Genomic DNA, 11,924 nt, shown 5'->3' on the forward strand with positions numbered 1-11,924 from the left:
CACTTGGCGCATCAGCGGAGATGATGCCTAACCTCGTAGCTGTGGAGTTAGTGTTGTTTCATGAGGGTGATTTGTCCATAGGCTGCCATGGTATTACTAACTCAGTTATAATAGCTACACTTACCTTCTCATTAGTTCACTATGAGTAGTAATAGGAATAGAGGGCAGGGGGAGATTTGTGATGATTCTATGAGGTAGTTTTATACATTCTAGGATTCTCTGCTTCATACATGTGAGGGATATCTCAACTGAACTATCATTATTTGGATATCGGCCAGTAATTCTTTGAAATATAATTCTTCAATGAATTTCTACAAGTAGTTATTTACTCTTTTATCATTAGTGGTATGCCAATGAAAAATGAGAAATTTGTGATCTGCTCAATGCTCAAGGCTGTAGTTCCAAGTCACACTCCTATTTTGGTAATATTAATTTTTCATGTGCTATTGTCTGCAGGCATTTTATAACTAAAACTAAAACTAGAGAACCCAAATATTAAGAGCGACAAATATGTTGGAATCTCTCTATGAATTTATTTTGTTCTTTCTAGTCTGAACCTGTAGTGTTAGCACAAAGCAGTGTAGAGCTAGTTCAGTTGTAATCCATACTTATGTTATTTCTTTATTTGTTCAGTAAGCTTCCAATATGTTGATTGTAGCTTTAATATTTTCATCATTGATCGTTTGAGTTTAGATGGATAGGCACATGCGGAGCTCTTCATGTCCCCTATTATTCAATCGTCAGCTCCTCGCGTTGAAAGGGAACCTATTTTAGTAGAAGTGCCTTTGAAAGACGACGATGTCTGTGCTATCTGCTTGGATGTCTTAGATATCAGAAAAGAGGACGATGACGAAGCTGCTTTAGAGGCTGCCATGGAGACACTGAGGGTGCTACCTTGTATGCATGTCTTCCACAAGATATGCATTTTTGAGTGGCTTGGTAGCGATAAGTCGTGCCCTCTGTGCCGATACAGGTATCCTAGTGTAAACAATGGTGATGATGTTGAGTTGTAGTTTGGTTAGTTGATATTATAAGTATTGGTTTTTTTATGAATACCAGCTATTGTTGGCTTGTAATTATTATATTGAACTACGATATATAATATATTTGGCTCTAGTTATTCCAGTGATCTTAGTTCATTTTTTGTCCTAAAATTCATGTCATTGAGTTGTTTAGAGTTTTAGGTTATTTTTTCAGGAAGGCTCTCAGTTATTTTTTTATTTGTTCCATAAGCATCCAATTACTTTCTGAACTAGTTGTTTTGCTTCTTCTTTTATTGGCTGCAGCTAGCAATGAGGTCATTAACCAATTTTTTTGTCATGTTATGTAGCCATGGATGATGATGAGTTTCTTTCTGATGCTGAGTCTGGAAATGGTGAGAGTAAGGATGACTTTGCTATGAACTCTGAAGAAGACAACAACTATGATTCTATGAATGTTGGCGAGGTACTAAGTTCACTTGATTTTGTTTTGTTTGTGCACTTGTGTATTATAATAATATGATATATGTTGTTGTCTTTTTTAGGATCGAAATCCCGCAGATGATGATATTGATATTGCTGAGATGCTGAAGACTTTCAAGCATGTACAGGAAGCCTTATCTGGAGTATGTTCTGAAATTTGTGTGGTGAAGATTCATGTATTTAAATTGTAGCGCAGTTGTCTGATATAGACTAGTTACAAAATTCTTAGGCCTGGGAAATCATTTTTATGTTAATATTTTGTCTATTCCTTGACATCTAATTATCTAGGTACTATTGTTCTCTTTAAGCCAGAACAGTTGAAAGAATGATAATATATTTACACCCTATCTTTTGTAGTGTAATGCAAGTCATTTATTTGGTTTTTTCTTTCAGTTTGCTAAGTTTGTTGACAACAAAGGGAAATCAAGACGGTCTGGCATCCGGACGCGTTCTGGAAAGGTAAATTCAGTACCTAACTAATCTTCTTTTTTGTTTGTCACTATGTTTATCGAATTCAGTAGCTTAACTAGAATTTTTATATTATTTTTTTGCATCGGTTTTCAGATTAACAGACTATCAAAGGCAGGGGTAAAGGGAAATCAAGTGCTGCTGCAAGTACATCAGAGAGAGCATCCTCTAGGTTCAATAGTAAGTATTTTGGAGAGATAATTATCAAATTGGATGAGCGTAAGAAGAAGATTATTTGGGATCAGGGTTTTGGTATCTTGCTAGAGTATGATGGTTGTTCTGCACCTAGAGGCTTTGTGCAGTGGATAGTAGATCAAGTTGATTTGAATTGTTGTGACATAGTTGTTGGAGGGAAAGTGATCCCATTTTCTGCAGAGGCAGTTCATCTTTTCTTAGGCCTTCCAATAGGTGGTGAAGACATTAGGGAAAATCATAATGACTCTGCAAAGAGCAAGTTTCTTTCTGAAATCGATGAGGCTTCTCTGCCCCTGATCAAGACCTTTGGCGAGAAGGTGTTAGGTGACACTTTGTCAGATGATGATGTGTTTCGATACTTTATGGTTGTTGTTTTGTCCACTTTTCTGTGTGCAAACTCTAGTACTCTTCCCAGCCCATAGTACCTTGGTGCTTTGATTGATGTATCTAAGGTGAAAGAATGGGATTGGTCCAAGTTTGTGTTTGATTGGATGTTTGCTTCGATTTCAAACTATAGAAAGAAGAATAGAAGCACTATTGGTGGCTGCAGATACTTTCTTGCTGTAAGTGTTTCTGTGTTGCTCCTTTCTTCTTTGTATTCTATTATTTGTCTTGGATATGTACCCTATTTTAGTGATGTCTTTGAAATCTTTTGTAGGCTTATTATCTTGATTTTGTCAACTTTGGAAAACGTAATGAGCTCCCCCCAAATCTGCCAAGGATCCTCTGTTGGAAGGGCTCGATGATTAACAAATATGCTTCTTATGATCGTGTGTCTGGTGAGAAGTATGGAAAGCGCCCGGTAAGTGTTGTCTGTTATATCACCACCAAACTATGTGATGATTTTAGTGTTTTTGAGATCTCTTGTTGTATTACATATTGTATTACATGACACATACATCTCTTGTTGTTTTTGAGATCACTAGCTGACTTGAATACATTTTGTGTAGGTGAAATCCATTGAGGACAATTGCTATGCAGAAGCATACCTACCGGCAGATGCTCGTGATTCCTTTAGGAATACTCTGGATAAACATTGTGATTTCATCCGTATAGAGGTAGGTGCCTTGTCCAGTATGTTTATGAGTATTCTTCTATATTGAAAATACATGATTCATATGGTACTATTAACTTGATATTATACGACAAAGATGCTATGTGTGAGCTTTTCAAAAACCACTTGACAAGACTTGGCTATAGGAGTCCCAGCACACTTATTGCCAAAATGTTCAAGTACATGCATGAGCATTATTGTCATGCTGCCGACCCACCTGCTGAGGCTCAGAATTCTAATGCTAGAGTGGCTTCTCCAGCACATGATAATGCTAATGCTGGAGGTGTTGATACTATGCCTGATGAAGATGAAGCCCCACTGCCTTCTCCAGCAGATGGTATTGTTCCAGAAGATGTCTTGGATCTGAGAATGGCTGCTGTTAGAGGTAAAACAGTTGTGAAAGAAGTTGATGCTGCTGCTGGTATAGATGGCATTGTGGAAGATGTCCGTCCCAAGGAAGAAGCTTCTGTGACTGAGAAAATGGAATCAGATGGCTTATACAATGCTTCTGGTACTAAGTATTGTGCTGCTTCTCAGCCAACTCAGATTCTTCCTTCAAGTAACTCATCTGCTCATGGTAGATGAAGTGTTCTGTTTCATTTGTTTCAGCATTGAATTAACTTTTGTATATCTTGTTCATACTCTTTATGCATATTTTTCTTGTGCAGAATCAGGTGCAACGAATCGGAAGAGGAAAAAAAATGCATCATCCCAGTCAACTAAAATTCTTCCTTCCAATGACTCACCAGCTCTAGGTAGATGAAGTGTTTTGTAACATTGTTTTAGCATTTAGTTAACTTTTGTATCTCTTGCTCATATATTTTTTTGCATATTTTTAGGTGCAGCTTCAGGTACAAGGAATAGCAAGAGGAAAAGCAAAGCATACCAATCTTTGAGTCCCGACAGTGTAGGCTCTATGACTCAATGAAGACTCTCTACAAGGCTTCGCAAATCCCTCCTCAGTCGCAGAAATGTTGATAACGCTAGAATTGGAGGTACGGCGGACAATCCTGTAATTGTTGAGGAAGTCCTAGTGCAAACTTCTAAAGGTGCAAGTAAACGTCAGAAGCTTCATCTAAAAGTATGTGTTTGTCAATGTTGTTTTTGTTTTTGATGGATGACATTGGAAGCTGAATGCTTATCCATGTGATAGTGTGCTCTGGTCTTCTCTTGTGTCTTATCCTGCTAGACAGTACTAAGGCAGTGATCAAGTAAAGGAAATATCCTACTAACTAGACTTGTTACATCTGTTTTCCATTGTTCAGAAAGGCAAAACAACTAGTGGAGGTGTTGCTCCCCCTCGATTCCTATGGTTCAAAAAGGCGAAGCAACTAGTGCAATTGTTGCCGCCCCCTCGATGAGTACGGTTGAGAAGGCCCTAGGTTTGTTCTGCTGATGAAAAAAATGCTTAACAAATCTATGATATATGAACTAGACACATGTTTGAGCATGATCTCTGTGTAGGACAAACAGGAGAAGGGACCAATCCAAAGAATACTATTGGTTATCTGAGTGGTCATGGTCTTTGTGGAGGGAAGAATGCCCAAGCTGCTTCAAGTGCTATTCCTCATGTTTTAGATCAAAAAAGTATCCCCTGCAGTTCAAAAGAAATTGAATTGGATGAAAATACAGCTCCTACTCCGGTCTTAACGGTTAGTACCTATTTTGTAGATTGCATTCTCTTTAACAGTAAATTGCACTTTTGAAATTCTTAACGGTTAACACTTTTTAGATTGCACTTTTATTAGCAATAAATTGCACATTTGAAATAAAGCAATTATGGTATTTGACATGTGCAATATCCATTGTTGTCACCTGTAATTTTCAATCTTCTTTAAAATTTTCTTTTTTATTTACTAGGGAAAGCAGTTGTTGAGAAACCTTGTATAAAGAATAAGGCTCCTTACTTTAATAGTCCTAGCATTCCATCTTTTAGAATGTTTGAATTTGAGGATGATTTGGGAAATTATGTTGAAGACCCTAAATTGTGGCGTCTTGTTGGTCCATTATCAGGTGCTAGTACAGCTTGTCCCATTGATCGAGTGATATCTGGGATTCAACGTGCTGTATCCAATGACATGCATGAAAAAGTCAATTATGTGGTAATATGTTTGTAACTTGTTCTTTTTGTAAAATCGTGGGTGTAATATGTTTGTCTTATTCACTGTACTATAGAACCTGATTTATTTTCACTTTTTGATAGGTTCAATCTGAGAGTAGCTTCTACTTTCGATTTAGCCCTAGACCGGAAAATTGGACTTTTATTGATCGGATGAGTTCTAATCCATTTGGTCCAAGCGGTAGCATGAGCAATCATGAAACTGTTGAGACCGAGAGAAATGACAATGTTGAAACTGTAAGCTTGTTTATTAGATTGGATCAATTTTGTATTGTGACATATCTTGTGATCTCTTTTCTGTAGCTAATATCGTAGTATTTCATGATTAGGACCTTGTGCATATGGAGTCTTTACCTTTTACTGAGACTCCTGAAGAATCAATTGCTCCTGTTCCTCTAGCAGCAATCAGCCCTTCTGGAGTACACATTGACATTGTAAAATGGCATTTCTAGTTTTATCAATTTTGGAACAATTGTCTTGTGAGATAACCTGCTAATTTACTTTTGCTGCAGCCATGGTAGTGGAAGGACAATTGTTAGTAATTGGGGCTGCTATCAGCCATGTAATAGCTAGTACATGTAGTTGTAGTACTATCCATGCCCTAGTGTACCTTAGTGGTATTAGTGCTGTATATATATGTATATTGAGAATAAAGGCAATAGAAACATTTATGATGTCCCCTTTTTATACGTCTCAGCCATGTGTGTGTGTTTGTGTGTGTTGTAGTTCTAGAATAGAATGAAACTGTATGAGCCCTGTTATTTGAGTTTTACTTTTTCATTTTTTTTGAACAAATTTATGTGTTTCTTCTTCTAATTTTTGCAGACACCTACTAAAGCACCTCTTCCATCCCATCGAGAAGCTTCAGCACTTGGTGGGACTTCATTGTCTTCAAGGACTATGGGCAGCAATAGTTTTTTAATCGACTCTAAGTCGTTGTCTACTCAAGGTCCTTGGTAGTCTTCTAGTGCAAAGCTTGCTGTTCATCGTCCTAGGCGGCTTGCGATCCCCAGCAAGTACAAGATGAGCCCTTATATTTTGCCTCGAGCGAAGATTAAAGTGTCTAAACTTGAAGCTGATATGTATGAAGCTATACTGAAGTTGGCAAAAAGTAGTGGACAGTTGGAGTAAGTTATAAATTTCTATAAACTTATGTCCTTAGCGTTCTGCACCACTTGTGAGAACACTTGTATCAAGTAATTATGAATTGGTTTCCTTTTTGTTTCAGTCTTTCAAGAATCAATTATGGAAGTGTGGTTGTGAAGTTAAGTGCCCTTGCATCTTCTCTTAAGCCGGGAGGAAAGGTGCACTATTTTGCAGTGAATGCTTCGTGCAGATTGTTATTCCATAGGAATCACCCCAGGACTTCTTGCAAGCATTTTTTCTTCTCTAAAGTTGGTGTGAGTATTCCTTGATGTTTTCTGTAAATTATATGTAGTAACTATATAAAATAACATTGATGAATGTGTTTTTTTGTAGGATTATCTTATTGAAAATCACGGTCATGATGATGAGAATGAGAAGGAGCTATATGGGACCGCTGTGAGATGCTTTAAGGGTGTTGGTCTTGCAAGGTCATTATCACACAGCCACTATGTAAGTAGCATATCCTTTTTTTTAAAAATTAAGGGTGCTGGTCGTGCACGGTCATGATGTTGTGTGCATTGCAGTTGTACTAATAATCCATTCTTTTCTAATTGTGTGTAGTTTTGTCAGCTTTTTTTTCAATTCTCTACCGTGATCGGTGGTACGTGGTTGTTGTGTATTTTAGTTGGAGATGGTGTATAATCTTGGATTCATGCACACTACACTTTGGAGCAGACTCAGCTTTCCATAAAGCTGTCAAAGATGAATTTGGAAGTATCAGCAACACAGGGATCAATACTATTGTTTATATGCAATGTGAAAATTTTGTTCAAATAATGAAAAATATATATCTGTATTGTGATTTATTTCCTTTACCTGCTTTTTAGCTAGAAAACTTGACCACGGTTTGGTCAGAAGTTGTTCAGATTGACTATGGGTTCCATGGATATCGTGTGTTCTTTGCAGATGTACCTCAGCAGTCTGAGAAGTAGGTGAAGTGAAGTCCTTTTTTGATTTATATAGACCATATCATTTTTGTTGTGCTTATAGTATTTTGTCCTGTCTTTTTTTGTCATGTTTTCAGCATAATCAATGATAGTGGTATCTACGCTATGAAGAACCTAGAGATTTTTTAAGTAAATCTCAATATGATAGAGAAGTATACTGAAGATGATATTGGGCACCTTCGCATCAAGTTTGTCAATGACATGGTTTTCAATGAATTCAATTGTGCACATGATGGTCAATCTAAAGTCAAGGAGGTAATACTAGTTCCAATGTTATTTACTCTATTGTTCCATCATTCATTGAATTTGACAGTTGTTTTTTCCCCTCAGGTCTATGGCAAGTTGCAGGAGGCAACATGATTAGAAGAAGAAATAAATTGTCTCTTGTGTTTTGTGATTGTGCTTGAATAGAATTAAAATTATGATGTGTCCTTCCATAGCAAAAAAATGTGTATTGTGGTCTGTGATTGTGCTTGATTACAATAAAAATTATGTTATGTGTTTCCATAGAAAAAAAATTCTCTTGTGTTCTGTGATTATGCATCCATATAAAAAAATATGATCTGTCCTTCCATAGAAAAAATTTGTGTCTTGTGTTTTGTTTTTGTGCCTCCGAAGAAAAGAAATTGTGATCTCTACTCAAACATGTTCAAATCTTTTTATTTGTGTTTTTTTGGATGCTTGATGTTAACTGTGCTCAAGGACAAGCTCGATGGTTGTGGAGGTCATTCTTGTTCTTCTAAAGATGAGGATCTGATACGGTTATGATGTTATGTGCATTACCTTTTTTAAAATTTTGAGCATGATATACTTTGGTGAACGTCCTATATGTTGTTTTAGGGAGTGTCTGATTGACTTCTACAACAGGTCTTGGAAAAGAAAGGCTGACCATGCGGCCAAGTGTGGTGCTCTACATTCTCCAAGTGGCAGTGGATCCGCTGACGCATCCGTCTCCAAGTAGGCGTCTCCTCGTCTTTGATCTTTGTTCTATGATTGTGTTTGCATAGTAGAAAAAATTGTCCACAGCCTTGAGCATTGTTATTTGATAGCTTTCTAAGTCCGAGCACTTTTTGTAAATTTCAGTTGGCTTATATGTTCTAGATTCTTAGGTACAGTCTCAACGAAGGACATCAGCTGCTGCAGGTAATTCATTGCAGTTGGTACAACCTTTTTTGAATATTTCAGCAGTTTTGTTTGTTGGAAGAAACGATAATATGCTGATTATCTGTGCAATGGAAAACTAACATCTAATGATTATCTATTCTTAAATTCATTTTTCATTTTGTAGAGTAAACGGGCTTGCTTTCCAAAGTTGGAAGCCATTAAGTTGGCAACTGCTGACATTGTAAGTGAATATTGTACTGATTTCTCAGTTGTAGTTATGATGGAGAAGTGGATACAGATCATGGTGAGTCAAAGATTTTTCTACTAAGCGATGATTGTCTTATTATTTAGCTGACAGGATTATCCAAAAACACAATCACTTTGAAGTGGGAAGACGATGGTTGTTCCTCTGTTGAAATTTCTAGGGCTCGACATTGGCTGGGGCCAGGTATGTTTTTCCTTCAATTGTGCGTTTAAAATTTTCCCTCTTGGACGTGACTAGGATTATCCAAAAATTATTTTTCACCATTTACCTCTGAAACAGATTATTGAAGAGGGGGCCAATCACAGTTGCTGCTTCAGACATTGTTAAAGAGCTTGAGCAGGCAGCAAGGTGGCTTGCTTAGTGTGTTCAATACGTTGGTGCTGCTACGGTAGAATATATGTACAGCATGGAAACGGGCGAATAGTATTTTCTGGAGCTTAATCACGGTTGTAGGTCTGTTCTAAACTTCCAATGCAGGGATTTTGTAGAGGCATTCTTCTATGGTTCTTGCATTTTGAGTTTTTGACTGGCTTCCTTTTAGGTAGAACATCCTATGACTGAATGGATAGCTGAAGTAAACTTGCCAGCAACCCAAGTTGCAGTCGGAATGGGCATACCCCTCGATAACATTCTAGGTATTTTTAATTTTCTTGACTCCATGTTTGATGGTATTTTGTTCTCTTGTTCTGACGAATGAATGAATCACTGCAGAGATTAGACGCTTTTATGGAAGTGGATCATGGGGGCGTCTACCATGATTGGAGGAAAATATCAGCTGTTGCAACTAAGTTTGATTTGGATAAAGCACAGTTAGTGAGGCCAAAGGGCCATTGTGTTGCAATCAGAGTTACTAGTGAGGATCCTGATGATGGGTTTAAGCCTACAAGTGGAAGAGTGGAGGTTGGTTTACTTGACTATACAATTCTCTTTTGGTAATCCACCAGCTGTGCTTACCCATGTGTTAACTTATATTCTCTTGTCTTTTTCATCAGGAGTTAAACTTCAAAAGCAAACCAAATGTTTGGGCATATTTCTCAGTTAAGGCAAGTATATGTCCATCCAAATATACATCACCACAGCTGAAACCAGGTTATTTGTGATCTGTGAGTGTATTTTTCTGTGAACTTAATTTTAACTTGTCTAAACTATGAACTGGTATGAACTTAATTGTGAATATGAGGTTGCTTCAGGAGTCCAGCATAAGTTTTTTGAGCTGGACAATTTTTTGACCTGCATGTAGCCATGGAGAATGATGAATTTCTACTGCAAACTGCATTAGAATTCTACTGAACTATGGTTTTATTCTATTCCTTTATGTAGAAGCCCCATTTTTTATTGAGCATTTATTAGTAGTAAATTGCACACTTCAACTACTGCAATTATGGTGTGTAACATGTGCAATATCTGGTATTTATAAATAACTTTGTCACTATTTTAGTTAACTTAGAGCATGCAATTGTTCTTGCTTTAGGGCATCGATATTCTTCTGGATGGGCTATTTGGGACAAGAAATGGGTCTTTTGTTTCAGTGTAAGCACTAGACAGTACATTTTTAAGGAGTTCATCTCATTTCTATTTTAATACAAGTCTTATCTTTAAGGAATAGATCTAATTTAGCTTGAGAATTAGTGTGTGTGTTTGTCTTTAGAATGCATTTGTGAAGCTGGTAGGGTAAAAACTTTGTAGTGGTGCCAAAATGCTAATCTGAGGCCCAACATATATTTCCACATTTTTAATTTGAACATTCTCCAGCTAATCTGAACGCACGATAATTAGTTTGGGTCTGACGTTGCGGTTGCAGCTTCAGTGTAAGAACCAGCCATTTTTCTGATCCTACACTTATTGAAAGTCATGAGTTTACTTTGTTGCTGTCCAGGTTGTCTATATACTGGACCAAGTTCATGCACTAGAAAATGAGATGGTTCTTCGTTTAAAGAAACAATGGCTTGACTGTCTATGTAAGTGCATTTTTATTTTAATAATTCTTTCATTTTTAGCATCTATTAGGATTGTATATTCTCTCTATACATGCCACGCTAAGTTCATTGTACCAATTATTATGTATCTTATAGGCTGCAGATAGCATGTTGATGAAGAAATCTGCTGCAATCATGCTTAGTGGAAAGAAGCCTATCCAGGCCTGCGGTTACTTTGGTTGGCTTTGAAGATGTGCTTGAAAATTATGAGAAATCAATATAGAATGCAGTTGCTGACCAGCCAGTTAGTGTTCCCATTGAGGCTGGTGGCCGTCAGGTCCATCTATACAAATTGGTAAATAAACCTACAGTAGTTAGCAGCCAATATTTTGGCACAACAAGTTTATCTATTGTTCTTAACTTGTGTTTGATTTTTATTAGGATGTGTTCAGTGGAACTATGCACCATGAACCTTGACCATGGTGAGCAATTTGATTTCCTTTTGCCCTGCAGCTTCTAATGTACCATACAGTCATTTTTCTTTGGCCTATGCTGTGATTGCAGAACTAATAGTGAAGCGGTGCTTACTACTTTTGATCACACTTAAAAGTCTGGTTAAAACATATGATATTGTACTACAGGTTGTGCAAAGTTTCCAAGAACTATTTGCGCAAACAAAATACAAGGAAGAAGCTTAGTTGCCTACAGTCTATAAGGGCCACTTCAGGACACCTAAGACTGTTGTAAAATTTCAGGTGAGGTTGTTGTTTTTCGAGTTGACATATGAAGTTGTTGAAGTTCATGGACCTCCTTGTCCATAGCTGTTGTAGTTCACTAGTGGTGTTGAAGTTATTGTAGTTCCTCTATTAATTGTGATTTGTGCCTTGCCCACACTAAGTTTTTGTCCTTGTCCTTTCATAGAAAAAAAATCTCTATTATGATTTGTGCTAACACATCTTGAACTTTGTTAATTGTGATTTATGCTAGCACACCCCTCTTATTTGTCCTTGTCCTTTCATAGAAAAAATTGTCTCTTGTGATTTGTGCTTACACATCTTGAATTCTATTAATTATGATTTGTGCTAACTACATGCAGTAACAAAGGCATTTGTTTGTGGTTGTGGACTAGGATTTTCATGCTAGGGGTTAGCTGGCTGATAACTGAGTGTTACTGCATGTAGTTGCACTAGTATTGTTGACATCAATACTCATGCAAAAGCTATTTGACTATGAATGACATTTTCTAG

The 11,924-nt window shown here is 37.1% G+C and overlaps 1 protein-coding gene, 2 long non-coding RNA genes and 1 pseudogene across 3 annotated transcripts; all 4 read left to right on the plus strand.

The window, feature by feature from the left end:
• Positions 1-706: 706 nt before the first annotated feature.
• Positions 707-4,934, plus strand: LOC136523479 (uncharacterized; annotated as a pseudogene).
• Positions 4,935-6,545: 1,611 nt separating this feature from the next.
• On the plus strand, positions 6,546-7,419 carry LOC136520311 (uncharacterized). The gene is made up of 3 exons (XR_010775219.1): positions 6,546-6,699; positions 6,779-6,895; positions 7,016-7,419. It is a non-coding gene; the product is annotated as an uncharacterized lncRNA (long non-coding RNA).
• Positions 7,420-8,237: 818 nt separating this feature from the next.
• Positions 8,238-10,844, plus strand: LOC136523480 (acetyl-CoA carboxylase 1-like). Its single transcript, XM_066517151.1, has 10 exons — positions 8,238-8,349; positions 8,476-8,535; positions 8,681-8,737; positions 8,848-8,944; positions 9,041-9,214; positions 9,303-9,396; positions 9,473-9,661; positions 9,754-9,804; positions 10,638-10,719; positions 10,834-10,844. The coding sequence occupies exons 7-10, from the start codon at positions 9,488-9,490 to the stop codon at positions 10,842-10,844; spliced, it is 318 nt and encodes a 105-aa protein (XP_066373248.1). The 5' UTR covers positions 8,238-8,349; positions 8,476-8,535; positions 8,681-8,737; positions 8,848-8,944; positions 9,041-9,214; positions 9,303-9,396; positions 9,473-9,487.
• Positions 10,845-10,848: 4 nt separating this feature from the next.
• Positions 10,849-11,430, plus strand: LOC136521081 (uncharacterized). Its single transcript, XR_010775492.1, has 3 exons — positions 10,849-11,032; positions 11,119-11,159; positions 11,319-11,430. It is a non-coding gene; the product is annotated as an uncharacterized lncRNA (long non-coding RNA).
• Positions 11,431-11,924: the final 494 nt, after the last annotated feature.

This window comes from Miscanthus floridulus, chromosome 18 (genome assembly GCF_019320115.1).
Source record: "Miscanthus floridulus cultivar M001 chromosome 18, ASM1932011v1, whole genome shotgun sequence".
In the NCBI taxonomy this organism is placed as follows: domain Eukaryota; kingdom Viridiplantae; phylum Streptophyta; class Magnoliopsida; order Poales; family Poaceae; genus Miscanthus; species Miscanthus floridulus.